This window comes from Psammomys obesus, unplaced genomic scaffold (assembly GCF_907164565.1).
Source record: "Psammomys obesus unplaced genomic scaffold, mPsaObe1.curated_primary_1811, whole genome shotgun sequence".
Taxonomy (NCBI): Eukaryota; Metazoa; Chordata; class Mammalia; order Rodentia; family Muridae; genus Psammomys; species Psammomys obesus.
The window spans coordinates 5,744,476-5,761,657 of NW_026590061.1; the positions used below are offsets into that span (position 1 = coordinate 5,744,476).

General features: G+C 42.2%; 1 protein-coding gene across 2 annotated transcripts in view; it reads left to right on the plus strand.

The window, feature by feature from the left end:
• Positions 1 to 16,730, plus strand: part of Abcc9 (ATP binding cassette subfamily C member 9) — a 107,510-nt gene extending 90,780 nt beyond the window's left edge. For both annotated transcript variants that reach the window (XM_055605663.1, XM_055605664.1), the window contains 9 exons: positions 1,510 to 1,611; positions 2,785 to 2,905; positions 4,188 to 4,318; positions 5,012 to 5,090; positions 7,301 to 7,409; positions 9,041 to 9,144; positions 9,889 to 10,022; positions 12,327 to 12,389; positions 16,190 to 16,730. In XM_055605663.1, the coding sequence (XP_055461638.1) occupies positions 1,510 to 1,611; positions 2,785 to 2,905; positions 4,188 to 4,318; positions 5,012 to 5,090; positions 7,301 to 7,409; positions 9,041 to 9,144; positions 9,889 to 10,022; positions 12,327 to 12,389; positions 16,190 to 16,327 (981 nt within the window). In that variant the 3' untranslated portion in view covers positions 16,328 to 16,730. The remainder of the gene's footprint in view (positions 1 to 1,509; positions 1,612 to 2,784; positions 2,906 to 4,187; positions 4,319 to 5,011; positions 5,091 to 7,300; positions 7,410 to 9,040; positions 9,145 to 9,888; positions 10,023 to 12,326; positions 12,390 to 16,189) is intronic.
• Positions 16,731 to 17,182: the final 452 nt, after the last annotated feature.

Here is a 17,182-nt window from a genome sequence, read left to right on the forward strand (position 1 = left end):
TTGGGAACTTTTCAGCATTTACAAGCCATAAAGAAGAGTGTAGACTGGGCGGGCTCCACCAGCACAGTTACCACATCAAGCAGAGGAGGGAAGAGAGAACTGGCTGGCTGGGACATACATGGGAAGCTGTTGGCGATGGCTGTCTCAGAGGCAGCGGTCAAAGACCCCCCCCCCCCCCCACTCAGTGATATTTATCGCCTCAGTAGGTTAACTCAACATGGTTTCTTTCTTAAAATTCCCTTATAACTGTTCTGGGATTTTATGTGGAATTTTATCCTAGTGCCTGTTTTGACCTCTAATATTCTACGAGGCATACAGGTTTTTAAAGCTTGCTGCAAACATTTGAAAAATTCTCCAGGAGTAAAAACAACCTCCGCTCCCTGGGTGGAGAAACAATTGGGACTTCATTCCTTTTCATTCCTTTTCACGTTTCTGTAAAGCAGGCTCAACTTTTAGTTTTCACAAAGAAATTTAGTTATTTGAGCTCACTAGCTACACATGGGCAAAGCCAGCATTTGAGCAGTCTCATGGCTGGACTCGCAGCAGGATCTTTGTGACTATTTGATTCAGGCACCAGTGCACACAGGGAGCTGCTGGAGACACCCCCTTCTTTGACTCTAGAACATTAAATAATATTTAATATAATAATAATTATTATTATTATTATTATTATTAAGTTTCTGTCATTCAGTGGTGAGATAGTTTTAGAACGACTGGAGCTCTCTCTGGCTACAGAAGAAGTTCACCAATTGCTGTGACTTGAGATAATCAGGAAAGACCAAGGACGTTGAAAGTCTCCCTGTTTCTAGCACAAGTAACACATGGGCACAGCAGAGCACATAACTCTCACACAGTTGGGGAATGGGATTAGAAGGGGTGTGAGGAGAGGAATAGATGTCTTTAGTTCACTCCAAGCCTGGAGTTTGTGAGTATTTTAAGTTTTGCACAGGGCTTATCATTGAGTCATGGAAAAGTCTGGCACTTTAAGACATGCCTGTAATACTTGGAACTTAGAAACAAATCAACGCTTTCCCTTGTCTACATGATTCGCAAGTCTCATGTCCCAGAACTGAACACAGGTGACAAAATGGTCAACTTCAGATGTCAGCAAGCGTCAGAAGCTCATTTCTGCAAGGGCTTTGTTACAACGTGGAGGGGTCCAGAGCACAGTAAAATGAAGTCTCAGCTATGAAATAGTGGCTTGTCTGGCAAAAAACATGCACTGAGAAAGGTGAGGCACCAAATCTGATGCTGACTGTGACGACAACCATAGCTTCTCTCCAAGTAGCCAATATCTTTCCCGAGAGTGTGTACTGCGGCTCTCAAGCCCAGCCCCATCAACAGTCTTCCTTACTCCACCTCTGGCGAATCATTTCTGTGAAGCTTGACCGGATGCTCATGCAATGGTGTGTGTTCCACTGGCTGACCACTCTCTCTAAGTTGACTGACATCTCTGCTTTAGTGACTTGGGAATCTTCATAGCTTTTAACTTGCTTCTCTTCTTTTCAGGACTACCTGGGAGCTTGCATCGTCCTCACAGCATCCATCGCGTCCATTAGTGGATCTTCCAATTCTGGACTAGTGGGCTTGGGTCTTCTGTATGCCCTCACGGTGGGTATTGATGAAAACACCTTTCATGCACTGCTGGGAGAATTTTCCATAGCAATTATCAACTTTATTTCATGGACACTGATGAAATGTGACATTTGTAGGAAGATGACATTTGCATGTGATAGCATATTTGAGCCTAAAGCTAATGTTTTAGGACAGCTTAGATTATTTTCTCACCTTTGTATTTTAAAGATTTTGTTTAATTTTTAATCATGTGTATTAGTATGTGTGTATGTGTGCATGTGTGAATACATGGATACAGGTGCTCTCAGAGGCCAGAAGAGGACATAAGATCCCCTACAGCTGGATCTACTGGCCAGTGAGAACCACCCACATCTGTGCGCTGAATCAAATTCCAGTCCTCTGCATTATACAATCTTAACTGCTGAGTCACCTCTCCAGCTTTCTTTTCTCTGAGGCTGTGTATGTGTTCATGTATATGTGTACATATACCCTAAGTGTATTAGGGTATATGTATAGGTGTGTGTACATGTGCCCATGAAGAGCAAAAATTGATGACCAATGTCTTCTTCTATCACTGTTTCTTTGAGAAAGGGTCTTCACTGAACCTGGAGCTTGCTGACCAGGTTGGCTGGACTGGCTGGCCACCAAGTCCTGGGAATTCTCCTGTCTCTTCCTTTCCAGTGCTGGACTCACAGATTTACACCACTGTGCCCAGATCTTTACATGGGCATTGGAAATCCAAACCCAGATCTTCATGCTTGTATGACAATCTCTTTGCAGACTAGGCACCTCCCAGACTATTAGATTCCTTTTTGATGTTGATAGGTAGTCTCTAAAAATGTCTCCAACCCCACCGGCATCCTGTACCATGGGTTGTTTGAGATCCCAGTCTTGTCTTGTTTACATTCCAAGTAGAGCACAACAATGAGCATAGCTATAAGAGAGATGAGCAAACATATGAGTGGATTCAGTTCCCCACTGTGCAGGGGAATCAGAGAGCAGTTCAGGAAAGAGAGACCAGGGAGACCTCTGAAGACCACACACCTTCTCTACCGATGGCTCATGACGCTCTTCCTGATGTGTGCTAACCGGCAGTAGTGAACTGCATGTGTGATAGACACTGCCTAGGCCATCCTGTCCTCAGATGCGCAGTGACCACGAGAATTGCTTACTTATTCTAAACGTGACCATTTTTGTCACCTGGTACAGATCACTAACTATCTGAATTGGGTTGTGAGGAATTTGGCTGACCTGGAGGTCCAGATGGGTGCAGTGAAGAAAGTGAACAGTTTCCTGACGATGGAGTCTGAGAACTATGAAGGCACCATGGGTATTGCGAACATGACTACTCCTGGCACTTTGTAGTTGCTTTATTTGTCACTTTAACACCAAGAGAATCCCTCTCATCTTGATTGACTTCTACCCTTTCTTTCCTTTCTTATTTTTATTCATTTGTGCATTTATTTATGGATTAGCAGCTGAGAATAAGCAAATGTTAGTCATTGACACAGTAGACTCTAAGTGGACATTAGTCAATCCCATTTGGAGAGAATTGCAAGTGTATTAGGGCTTATTACATTGTACTCTTATAGCTTTACTTAAATGTCAAGAAACTTGACAGTACTAAACTAGATTCTCAAAATGTATTCCACTAGAGTAAAGCTTCCAGGAAAGTTGGTGGCAGGCACGGTACGGTCTTCAGTAGGTGCAAATCTCAATCAAAGTGCATTTCTCTGCCCAAGTCATTCAGTGGCTTTCTAGCTGGAAAAGTACATGGTCCCAGTTATCACTGAGGCCTCTAAGTGAGTTTTCATCATCTGCCCAATCCTGTTTCTCACCCACCATAGACACAATGGCATGATAATTTCCCTTTCACCTTTGTTCTTCTCTTTCACACATTTACAATCAATCCCCTGAGATTTATTTCAAGAACTGCTTTTACTTCAAGTCCCCCTGGATGGCCAGGTCTCCACTCTCTGTGCTCCCAGAGTACTTTGTGTTTACCTCCCCATGGGTCTGTCCACTTAGAACTGCAGGTGTTGACTTCCTGTCTGCCTCCCAGGGTAGGCAAGCAGTATCTTCTGTCTTCAAATCCCCGATAACCTCACATTATAAGCTTCAGATGTTTGAGGATCCACTTACATGTAAACCATTCACAAATGAACTATCTTAACTGAAGAGATGGGATGATGTTAATGCCCACTCTACCTTCAGGTTAAAAATTGTAGAACACAAGAAAACAGGAAAGTAGGAGGGGGTTAATTAGGAAAGGGAGGGGGTCAGCAGGAGTGAAAGCGAGATAACAGAGGTAAGTCAGGGTGAAGAATGATCACAGTATACTGTGTATCTATGTGGGATTTTCAAAAATTAAACTTAAAGGAAATAACTAAAAAAAATAAAATTCTCAATCAACATTGTTTACTCTGAATGTGATTTAATTAAAGAAAATAAACCGCCAGTTTGATTTAGTATTACATTTGATTTATGTAAAATTATATACACACATACATGTATATGTTAAAGTTCTTCCTGAAAACTGTATACATACTTAAGTGTGTGATCCTTCCTTCAACTGTCTTTTAACTACTGTCTGTCTGCTCTACTTTCCCCAGATCCTTCTCAAGTCCCAGAACATTGGCCACAGGAAGGCGAGATCAAGATTCACGATCTATGTGTTAGATATGAAAATAACCTGAAGCCTGTTCTGAAACATGTCAAGGCATACATCAAACCTGGGCAGAAGGTATGAGATGCAGCACTGTCTGATTGTTGATCTGCGTAAGTCTCTCGTGGAGCCCCACCCCACACGAGTGGGCTAACTCCGTGCCAGTGCCCACCGTGAGTGTCCAGGCTCACATTCTGCATACACTGTGGTCAAGATTATCTGCGTGAGAGAGAAGGGAAGAGAGAGGGTCAAAGCAAGACACTGCACACCCCTAAGCCGCCCTTCATTAGCTTCACATCAAAGTCGGCAAGGTCAACACCAGGCACACCGCTTAAGATCTCTGTTTCCTGGCTCAGAGCTGTACTAGACATACCCTTGCTGACCTTTGCCTCCATTATAAATCTACTCTGAAAATGACTTCTTTTAATTCAGACTTAAAACAAAGATTAAGTGAGGCCAAGTGGACTCGTTATTATAAACCCATCACGGCTCAGTAAAAACTGGACAATTATATAAAGGTTCAACTATAACTCAATACTGAAATAAGGCCATGAATAAAAGCCACACAGCCACACAAAAATAAACATAAAAATGCAACTATTAGAGTCTTAATGGGGACTTTATCATAATTCATGAGCTCCAAGAAGACTATTATAATGTAATTATTTGAGCAGATTTTTTTACTGTTCCCATGATACCTTGAGCAAGCTAAAAATAGCTCCATCCCTTTCATGTCGTGGTCTGAGTCTGGATTGCTCATGCTTTTCTCAGGTGGGCATCTGTGGCCGCACCGGCAGTGGGAAGTCATCCTTGTCTCTGGCTTTCTTCAGAATGGTCGACATATTTGATGGTGAGTGGTTAACTGAAATGTTGTCATCGGGTGGCCTTTTTGTGGCTCAGCAGGCAAAGGTGCTTGCCACAGAGGCTGGACTCAGTACTCAGGACTACAGAGTGGGAGCAGACAGCGGCTCCCATGGGCTGTGCTCTGTCTTCCTCATGTACTATTGTCTGTGCACCTGTGTTTAGTGCAGCCCCAAACACACACACTAAAGCAAGATATAAAATGTTTTTTAAATAATAAAATGAAAACCATTTACTCATTTCTGCAAGAATGAATCACAAATGTTTATCAGGACTCAGTGTCCTGCACAGGGGCTGAGGCAGGAGCCTCAAAGATGACAGAAGAGCACACAGCTTGCAGAATAAACATGGCCACCACATTGAGCATCGAGCAGATGGAGGTGGGATTGTAAGAGGAAAGGAAAGGGAATGTTGCTTTGCTCTCTGCAGATTAAAAAAAAAAACAGCTTTCTCTACTGAAGGAAAAAATTACACAGACATAAGTAATCTGCACCCGTAATTTAGCTGTGTGACCTTGATAATTGTAGTCTTAAAAATACAGTTTAATGATATTGGACATTTTCTGTGTAGACAAATCTTGCTGTAAAATGATAAAAATCATGTCTTCAACATCCAGAAATATTTATTTATTCATCCACAACAACAGCATAGATCATTTAATATTTGTTTTAGAAAAGTAGTGTCATATTATTTAGTTTATCAAGTGGCTATCAACAGGCCAACATGTAAACGATCCTGAATGAAAGAGGCTCCAGCAATGACCCTGACCTTCTGCCCCAGGAAATAATTCCCGCTACTGTATCTATTGACTATGGTAATAATACAGTGCTTTGTGTTTTTATTTGACAGCTAATATTATTTAATCTGAAAAACAATGCTGAGACAAAAGATAAGTTTATGAACAACAAAACAACTGTAGCTGGGCATGTTGCCACTCAGCTTTAATCTCAGGATTCAGAAGGCAGAGGCAAGTGACTCTGTGAGTTTGAGGCCAGCCTGCTCTCTATAGTGAGCCATGGGACAGCCAGGGCCACATAATAAAAAGCCTCTGTCTTGATATATATATTTATACTAATATGTATGTATATGTACAAATCTGAAGCATAGAAATCGGATGGGGAGTGTAAATTCAGATCGCATCCACCACTTTGTTGGTTAGTGGCTTCTTCGTTCCAGAATGGGCAATGCTTTCAGCAGAGTCTGTGGCTGTGTCTCCGGGCAATTAAGTGCTCCAAAGACAACTGACATTTAAGGAAACTGTGGTCATGACTGAGCTTGTTCGAGTAACCTGATCCTCAGGCATCTGGAAAGGTGATTTCAGGCCACTGAGAATCATAACTAACATGATGCCTTTAGTAGCAGGAGGCTATTAATATGCTAATAAACAATGTGTCATCCAGAAAGAAACCACTTACACTCATCTTCCTTGCCTCTGCTTGAACAAGCTGCCACGCCTTCTTCCTCAGTAAGAGGGCTGTGGGAACCTACTCTGAGTTCATCATAGTTGCTCACAAGGAACATCCATAACGGAGAAGTGGAAATGAGTCTATGAAGTGAAGGGGACGTGAAGAATCTGTAGCCCTGTAAAGGTCTACAGACAGTTAGCGCGACCTTAGTGACACCAGGTCTCACGTCAGAATTTCCTTTCCTATCCGTAAGGCTTTGTGCTGCTCGTTACAACAGCGGTGGATGACAGTCCAAAGGCTTTGTCTTCAGGAAACGTACATGTGTGGTGGAGCTAGACAATTTAAAAAATAAGTAAATACATACAGGATGTCTGAGTCCAGCAAATCCCAAGAATCAAAATGAAATAGGAGGACAGGGTAAAGGCATTCAAGAAAGAAGAGGACCCACAGGAGAAAAGTGATTTTGGCTTACTTGGCTAAATACTAAATAATAACAGAACATTCCTTTAGGAAAAAAAAAATATATATATATATATCAGAAAGACAAATCTCAACAGAAATGTACCCTTTGTTAAAGACAGATGTTTCCAATGCTTAAACGGGAAGCTCTATATCTGTATTTCAGCCCAGAACTTGGAAAAAATCTTTTCTTAATTCATTCCTGAGGACTGAGCCCAGGGCCTCACGCTGAGGCAGAGATGGGACAGCAGAGGGGCACCAATTAATTTTTAAATGAATGAAAATGTCTCTCTTGAGGTTGCCTCATGTCTGCGGCATTTGTTTCCCCTAACAGGAAAGATAGTCATTGATGGGATAGACATTTCCAAACTGCCATTGCACACACTGCGCTCCAGACTGTCCATCATTCTTCAGGACCCGATCCTCTTCAGTGGCTCTATCAGGTGAGTGACTAGTCTGACAGCTTCATCAAGATGATCAGAGAGTGCTTCCCCACAACTCAAGACGGAGCCCAGAGCACTGGTGCTTTAACATGGACCTGAACTTTGAGCGCTCCCTTTCTGTTTGATTCTGTAAGGCCCACAGTGACCAGCCAGGTCCCTGAGGTGTCCCACCCTACAGACATCTACCTAAATCCCAGGCCCAGCAGATACTCTAGACCCTCCCTCTCACCTCCCTGTCTTTGACAGCCTTTGTTCTCCTCTCAAATCACTTGGACAAGGTGACTCCTGTCTCTGTACCTGGTTTGTGGTTTCCCCTAGTCAGTAAAAACTATAAAATGATTGGAGATATTTACGTTCCCAGTAGTTGCTTTGACCCATTGTTTGATTAAATCCTCAAAAAGTGCTTTTGGGAACATTATTATGCCCATGTTATGAATGATTAATTTGAAACTCAAAGCTGTTGTGCCTTTCCCAAGTTCATATATCAAGTAAGTGGTGGAATTGCTGTTCCAGCAGCAGATTGTCTGAGCCCAAGGTCTGCCTAGACTTCTACTAGGTCATTGCAGGGAAGGGTTATATGTATGCACGTGTGTGGATTTTCAGTTGGTTTTGCTTTTGCTTTTCCCTTTTTGATTCCTTTCCCTGTAGCTTAATTACAAAGGAGTGTTTTCTATCCCTATTTAAGAATTATTATTTATATCAGATAAAACAAGCGTGGAATATCACTCATTATTCACCTTTTTTAATTATTCAGACTTCTTTAATTAAATGTTCTAGTAATCTAACCTTACAGAACTACAGATAACTAAGGAATGCTGGGAGTGGGATAAATAGTTTTACCCTGGGAGGAACACATCCGTTGGTTTTCCAATATGAAGTGATCAACCCTGAAAACATACACATGCAAGTAAGGTATGGAGTGAGCAGGCTGTGTTTCTATATATGTATCTAAATGTGTATGTATAGATACATACACATATACATGCAACTAAAGAAATATAAGTCATGAATTTGAAAGACAGAAGGGGGCCAGTGGGAAGTTTTGAGGGAGAAAAGGGAAGGGAAGAAATTATGTAATTATACTTTCACTAAAAAAAAATTAGCTGGGCACGGTGGTGCACGCCTATAATTCCTATAATTCCAGCCCTCAGGGAGGCAGAGGCAGGCAGATCTCTGTGAAGCCAGCCTGGTATAGTGAATGAGTCTAGGACAGCCAAGGCTACACAGCAAAACCTTGTCTCAAAAAACCAAAAATAAATGAATAAACTGTACAGAAATTAAAAGTTTGAGATGCATCAAGTTACTTAGCAGTACTGTAACAACTTACATCTCTGAACATTTCTGTCGTGTATTATGCATTTGTGAGTTTAGCATCAGTTCTATGGGGATGTTTACTAGATAGTATTCGGGTTATGCTAAGCATAATATAGACACAGAAAAAACATCTATCATATTATGTATGCAAATATGGCTAATAATGTAAAAATAATCTGTGCTAACATTAAAAGTCATTCATGCGCTCATCACTGAAGTGCGAATTCGTGTTTGCTCTGAACTGAGCCCTGTTCTGGCTGTTGGTTGTGTTGCCTCGTGTTCATTATTGGCTGGTAAACAGAGATGTTCCCTTACAGATTTAACTTGGATCCTGAGTGCAAGTGCACCGATGACAGGCTCTGGGAGGCCCTAGAAATTGCCCAGCTGAAGAATATGGTCAAATCTCTGCCAGGAGGGTTAGGTACCGTTTTCAGTTACCAGTCGCTTAGCACTGCACAAAAGACTCCACATGCCTCTAGCTCCAGAATTATGCTAGAACTGCATAATTCCAGCACCAATTTCCTTATTTTAAAGTTATTTATTTTTATTGATGTGTATTATGCGTATCTGCTTGTCTGTATGTGTATTATGTGCATGCAGTGCCCACAAAGGCCAGAAGAACACAGCAGATTGGAGTTATGTTATGGGAGGTCGGGAGCCATCGGGTGTGTTCCTGGAACAAAGCACGGTTCTTCAGCAAGGGCCGCCGATGCTCTTAACCACTGAGCCATCTTTTAGCCCTCATACACTGAGAGGGTACAGTTTGGTTGGGGTGATAAAAAAGAAAGACAAGTAAAATAGAGGTTGGGATATTCTATTTCTTGCCTACCACACCCTAGGGAAGCGTGAACTTGGACAAGCCGCTTGCTCTCCCTAGGCCTGGGAGAACTGGATTATGTAATGTAACAATTCCCATGGTCTCTGCTCTTGCAGATGTCTAGCAGTATTTCTTGACTTGCTGTTGAGACACAAGTCTCCACATGTTGACAAAAATAAGCCGAGTCAGTGGCACCCTTCCTCTGTCCCTCGGGAGGCTCTCTCTCTCTTCAACAGCACAGCATGCTAGCCATGCACACCACATGTTTTTTTTTTTTTTAATCTTACTTTGTCCTGTCCCCAAAAGGTACTAATGATTGCTAGTGAGTCTCTCACTATCTCGCCCCAGATGCCGCTGTCACTGAAGGGGGGGAGAACTTCAGTGTTGGGCAGAGGCAGCTGTTCTGCTTGGCCAGGGCCTTCGTGCGGAAGAGCAGTATACTCATTATGGATGAGGCCACAGCTTCCATTGACATGGCCACGGTGAGTTTACATCTCGGCTTTGAGAACCGATGTGTTGGAAACGTGCTTGAAAACTTCCAGCTGTGTTCTGAATCTTCAATGCTATTGTTACCAATGACTCCCTAAGAGGGTCCTTGATCAACCAAAGGATTTCTGTTACCAAGACTCACTTTTGATAAGCTACTGTAGTACTGGAGATTCACTAAAAAAATTAAACTCAGCCCTCATCCACTGGAAGAGTCCAGATTAGCAGGGTGATAGAGCAGAAAGACAAGTAGAATAGGGGTGGGACTCTTCTATTTCTTTTCAAGCCCTACTACACAGTAGCTAACTATGGCCTTGGACAAGCCATTTAATCTCTTAACGTCTTCTCAATGTTTTCACTTGACATGAGTTCCGACTTCTTAAACTATTGAGAAGAAATGAGAAATAAGCACCAGATACCTTGATGTAGATTTTCTGTCTTCTTTCTTACTAGTGAATATTTTAGCATGTGTGTGCACGCACGCACGCACACACACACATACATGAAGGGGGAATAACATAAAGTCATCATCCATGTTATACACTATAGAAAGAGTCAGTCAAGCAAATGAACATATTTTTAACCCAAGCAATTTGTCATGTTCTTTGTAGCAGGAATGTTGAAAATCTATCAGCGATTTTACTGAGCTTATTGTGCCATGCAATACATGCAAAAGGAACGAGCACTGTGGAAGACAGAGAGAAAAAGGATCCCTACCACACAGTGAGAATGAACATTAGCACAGACATCCCTCAAAAGCCAAAAATAGATTTACCATATGACCCAGAAACCAATTACTGGCTGTATGTGAAAAGTGACCAGACTCTCATTAATAGACAGGTGTCTCCCTGGCCTTGTTCCTCTAACATTATTGATATATTCATTCACACACCTAAGTGTGTGTAGACAGACAGATACAGAGAATGTAGTATGTAGAGATGAGGGAATGCCACACCACCTTTAGGAAGGAGGACACTCTGCCACTGGTGACTGTGTGGTTGGAACTGCAGGGCACTGTCCCAGTGAATCAAGTCAGTCACAGGAGGAGAGATCCTGCATGGCCTTACTTACAGAATCTAAAAGAAATGGATGCCATAGAAATGGAGCTCCTGGGAGACTGGAGAAGAGATGGAAGGAAAAATAGAGGCTGTTTAGCAGAGGTCTTAGTCTGGAGGAATGAGTTTCATTCATCTACACTAGACCCTTCATGTTTCAAGTTAGGGCTCAGTGGGTGAGAGCAGTGTGCTGTGCTCAGGAATAAGGCTACATGTCAGGAGAATGCTGAACTATGGAATGTAGATATCTTTTCAGTAGACCACTGGAATTAAAGCTGTCCATTGGCTACCGCAATGTGTATTTGTTAAGATTAGTAATGATTCCAACTGAGAGTGGCTTTCCCCATGGACTCCTGGGAAAAGGCCAGAAACTTTACACTCCTAACTCCATGCCACTTTCCAGTTGCTCACTTTAGATTGGGTGAAATTACGCCAAAGAAAACCATTTCAAGATGGTTAAGAACCAGCCATATATGGTTCTTGCTCCTACCCCTGCTTTCTAAGGTGTAGTCTCCTGGCTACATACATAGTCCTGGCAGGCCTGTAACTTACCACCATGCCCAAGCTCACCTCAAGCTTGCACTCCTTTTGTATCTCTCTCCTCAGCACATACTGTTATACCTGCATAAAACAACAAAATGGCCTATGGAAGTACTTCAAATTAGTACTGACCTCCCATAATGGAGAGGAAGTGAGAACACATGGCTCAAGCAGTCAGCAAACAATCCAAATGAGATATGTAGAGACCAAATTTTGTATTCTGTTACTTCTCCTCTCCCCATCCTGTAAGATCGTAAGATCTTGGGGCTGCAGAGCTGCTCAACAGTTTCAACACTTCCTTCTCTAGCACAGGACCTGAGCCAGCTCACAACCACCTGAAACTCCTGTTACTGGGAGTTTGGTGCCCTCTCCCGGCTTCTATGAGTACCTGCACACATCTGGCACACATACACACACTACTTAGCACACACGAGAATAAAATTGTTTTAAATGTTTTCTTACAGTAAGATGCCTTTCTCCATTCTCATGGAGAAAGTTAAGACCACTGACTCTTCTTGCATTTTGAAGACATTTTCAAAATGCAGCCTGCTACTCGCTCTACTTTCTTGCCAGTTCCACAGAAGATGTGGAGTGGGCATGCTCAGAAGGAATTGGGCAGGGAGTATTGATCTTAGGGTATAAAATATTTTGACGAGAGAAAATAAGCACCTGACAACTGAAAGTCTGTTTTTCTTTTTTTGGCAGGAAAACATTTTGCAGAAAGTAGTAATGACAGCTTTTGCGGACCGCACAGTCGTAACCATAGCTGTAAGTGACATGCATGGGAATGGCCTCTTTCCTCTGTAGCTTAGGTTGCAAGTGTCTATGAGCTTTAAATCTGAGAAGGCAAAATATGCTTGTGTCGAACTGTGTGTTTCTTTCTTGTTTCATATCATATATACTTATGCATACATATGTATCATAGTTTATATTTTTAATGACATAATCTGAAGTGTAAGGATACCAGCTGATCATGTGCTGAGTGTGCTAATTTTCAACAACATGATGATTGGAAGGGTCATTCCAGAAGAAAGGTTCTCAATTCCATTACAAATTTAGGTAATGTTTATGTGTATTTTCTCGATTCCTATTCCTGCGTCTGTTTTAAAATAGAAGGCAATGAGATACCTCACAGCAGGATTCAATCAATGTAGAATGTCCCTACATTCATTAACAACCAGGTTGACGGGTCAGTTAGCCCCTTGTCAGTTTGCTTGCTTGCAAGGACCTTGGTTTTCTGTCCCTTCCTCGGGATGTTTGGTTTGATCTTTGCTCTCACTGCAGCCCACTGAAGACTGTCTTCCTTCCTGCTGATTCTCTTCTCTCTCCACTTCTCTCTCCTCCAGCACCGCGTGTCTTCTATTGTGGATGCAGACCTTGTTTTAGTCTTTTCTGAGGGTATTTTAGTGGAGTGTGATACTGGTCCAAACTTGCTCGAGCACAAGAATGGCCTCTTTTCTACCTTGGTGATGACCAACAAGTAGACCAGCATGATCTGCTCCACCAGGTGTCTCCTTCTCTGGTAGTTGTCCTAGCAGAACCCACTGAGTAAGGCAGAGCTGAGGCTTCGACTGAAGAGAGTTCTGGCTGGAGGGTGGGGTGGGGTCCTAACCATGGGGTCTAACTGCATTGGTCAGCTCACCTAAGTGCTTGCATTGTGTGGTACTAACTGAGGAACATCCTATGTTTCCAAAGACAGCACGAAAGTAGCAAAAATGAGGTTCTCCTCTGTCCTAAGGACCAGTTGATTTGAGGCTGTTTTCTAGTCACCCTTAAAAATGCCTTGTGTGTTACCTGCCTCTAAGGTTTTATGTGAATACTTGCTGCTCTTGGGAGAAAGGCCACCCTTTGAAGGGCATCTTTCTCAACTCCAGGAAATGACTTCCTATGGAGCCTAGGTTAAAAAAAAATCTCTAATTTTCCTGATAAGTTCTGTGGTTCTTCCTTCATGAAGGGCAATGCCTCATAAATTCATTCTCACCATGGTAAATGATTTAAGAGGCTAGGAACCAACTAGCATGAAAAACACTTCTGGAGTACAGTTCAAGACCTGTCTCACTAGAAACATGTAGGGAGATAGTTAGGGGAAGGAAGAATCTCCCACTGCCCCCCGCTGAGTGGGAGGAAAGAGGAATGTTGGACCCTTGCTAACCCAGGAGACCAAGTCTCCACTCTGCTCTGCACGCAGCATGGGGGTGCTGGGTGGCCCCAGGGAGTCTTCATAATTTCTCCCTTTAAATGAAAATGTGCATTCTTTTGCCCTCTTTCTAATGGTATTTGCAGAATACTTTACACACACATTTCTTCTGTCCAGGCTTCTGGTGTGGAGGTTGTTAAACTCCGAATGTCCTGCTCACACCTCACAGGAAGGAGGGGCCACAGGGACACCATAGAGCCCACACTTCTTCACAGACAGCCCATGCTTGTTGTGGACTCCTCCAGAGTGACCCACAGCTCTGCTAAGATTTGTTTTCTTTCCTGCCTGAAAGTTCTAGCTTCCTAAAAGGGGCCGTGACATGCAGAATTAGTTCCTGCTATTTATTTATGGGACAATTTCTTCCTCACTTTCACTTGGATTAACTTCTGTGGAGCATTTTGAAATTTTCATCAACACTACTACAACTGACCCCACACTCTCTCAACAACCAAAAATAATGTGAATTAATGGAGTAAACATAAGCTATATTTATCTCTGTTGGCTAAAATTTCTCAGTGTTTTTATTATTTTAGTAAACATTATTTTAGACTATTATAGCAATGTTTATAAAACTGTCTTCGTAGATATAAAAGCCAAGTTCTTTTCTAAAGCACTTCTGATATGGTTATTAAAGAAACAATATTTTTCCCAAAAGAAAATGCATTGTTATAAAACAATCTGTTATGCATATTACTTTCAAATGCACAGGGATGCAAATGGCTCTAATTTTTTTCTCAAAGATGGACATTGCCCCCAACTTCTGGCAAATTCCTAAAAATAGCTGGGGGTGACCACTTCGAACTGGAAAGTGGCTCGTAGGGCTTGAGTCGCTACAAGTCTAAAGTCCATCGCACATCTCACACAGCAAAGACAGAAGAATGCACAAGAACTCAAATATTTTTACATTGGTTACACATCAAAATGCTAACACAGTGGACGGATTGAAGATGTATGTTACAACACACACACACACACACTGCTTTCAGCTGCCGGTTGATACTTTTAAAATGGATCTCCAAGCAAATTTAAAATTGCGTGAGGCTGACTTTAGATTTTTGCTCTTGCAGGCAGGTGAAGGATGCCTTACACCACCTGTGTGTACTTAGATAGATGCCTACAGTCAACACACCTGAGGCATCCTCACCTTAGCCTTCATAGGATGGTACCAAAAACTTCAGCAGATTTCTGTATTGGAAAGCTGAGATTTTTGTGTCCTGTTTTAGTTTAACAGTTTTCTGAGATACACTTCCTGTAGGTTCTTCAAGGGTATTTCCCTAATGATCGGCCACGTTAGTACTTTAACTGCATCTCAGCCAGAGTAAAGGCATCACAGAGAGTTTTCCTTTCTAAACCATAGAGAATTCCTAGCAGCAGCTGGCATTTATCATTTGCTTTCATGTGCCAGGAAAGGTGTACAGTTTCCCTGCAAATGTTCTCACATCGTGCTGGAAGGCCATCACTGCCACCATTAAAGGCGCAAAGCTGCAGCGTCCGTGGTGAGGATGGTCTGACAGGAGAGCCTGCTCACACCCATCGCCATCGCCCTCATTGTGGTTGGTGAACCTCCCCTGAACTAGCCAGGCTCAGTAGCAGCATGGGAGCACTTTGCCCTCCAAAGTTTGTAAACCTGCCCCGATAATGATTCAGTGGTAATTCTGCTGTTAATTATCCATGTCATCTCTCTTGATCTGGCTGAATCCTAATGGTATCCCGATAAAGTAGAGAGGGAGGAAACCTACAGCTGAAGAACATTTTGATGACTTGCAAGTACATGTGTGTGGAGCACTTACCGTGTGATGCATGCTTGATAAATGGCAGTTTTATTAGTATTGATAAGTAACACCAAAGCCCTGCTTCCAAGGGTGCCACATGGGAAGTGAGCCAGTGAGTGGCAGTGGTCTCTGTCAGGTAAGAGCCTGCACGCCAATAACTCTGGACAATGCGTTCAAATGTTGAACGCCAGAATGGACTTCTCCAGGTGGGACTCCCAAACCCGAATATCTCAGGGTGCCTCTTCTTGTTTGTCAATCCAGGGACTTAGTGGGCTCACACATGACATGATTGTAATCAAGAACCCAACTGCTTCCCAATGGCTCCTGTTAGCGTTTCGTTGAGACACATTTATTAGCGTGCGTAGCTGTCAAGTTTCAGTAAAACTAAGCTGCGCTAAAGTTAAGACAGAGCAAACAGAACCCCACTCTGCCTGCCTGTGTTTAAAACTATATAAATGAATAAATAAAAGGGCATTTTTTGGCACACCTGCAGTAAAGAAGCAACCACGCATGACCAGTCCATGAAATAGTCATATTCGTTGTTTTGACTCTTGTGCTCAAACTCAAAACCAATGTTGCTCTTTTCCACATTCACATAGCATCGGGTTCACACCATTCTGACTGCAGACCTGGTGATCGTGATGAAGCGGGGAAACATTTTGGAGTACGACACCCCAGAAAGCCTCTTGGCCCAAGAAGACGGAGTGTTTGCCTCGTTTGTTCGTGCAGACATGTGACAAGACGCCTCACATCAGCACTTGTATTTAGACAGACACCTCCAGTCATCACACCCGGGGACCCTTGCCTTGACCTTCACTTGACCTTCACAGGCTGTGCAGTGAGTTTCGGCAGATCTCTGTGTGGAAAGTTGGGATTTCTGTGTCCTGTTTTGTTTTTAACAGTTTTTTGAGATCCGTTTCCTGTAGGTTCACCCTGGGAATTTTTCTAATGATTGGCCACATTAGGGTAGCAGGCTGGCCAATGTCTGTCAAGCATGGAAGCTGAAATGAGAAATCAGTATTACCACAGTCTTACTTGGAAGACTAGCCTTGCCTTCCTATTGGGGTGCCCATGTATGATAAGAATAGAAGAAAATTCATTTTTAATGAAATATTCAAGTTCATGATCTACCATAGGAGAATGTTCTCTACGCTTTTAACATTATATATATATATATATATATATATATATATATATATATATATATATTTAACTTTTCCCCTTTTAAATCATTTACTGTCACCAAGAAGCCTTTTTGGTACCCTTATAAGACCAATACCTACATGAGAAAGATCATGAAAGAGATTGAATATTTGAAAACATTATACTTGTTTCCATTTTCTCCTGTCCAATGAGGAGAAAGTTCAAGTTAGACTCAGTCCTTCAGCAATAGGTCACCTAAGTTTTCTGGAGTTTAATTCTTTATCAGCCTAAGGTGCTGTATTACTCAGGACTCAAAAGAATATAGGCAAATGGTCTTATCTGTAGTATATATATATATATATATATATATATATATATATATATATGCCATGTCTTTGCTATATGCTAGTCTTGGCAAGTGCACATCTCTCAGAGGTACCAAGTAGTCC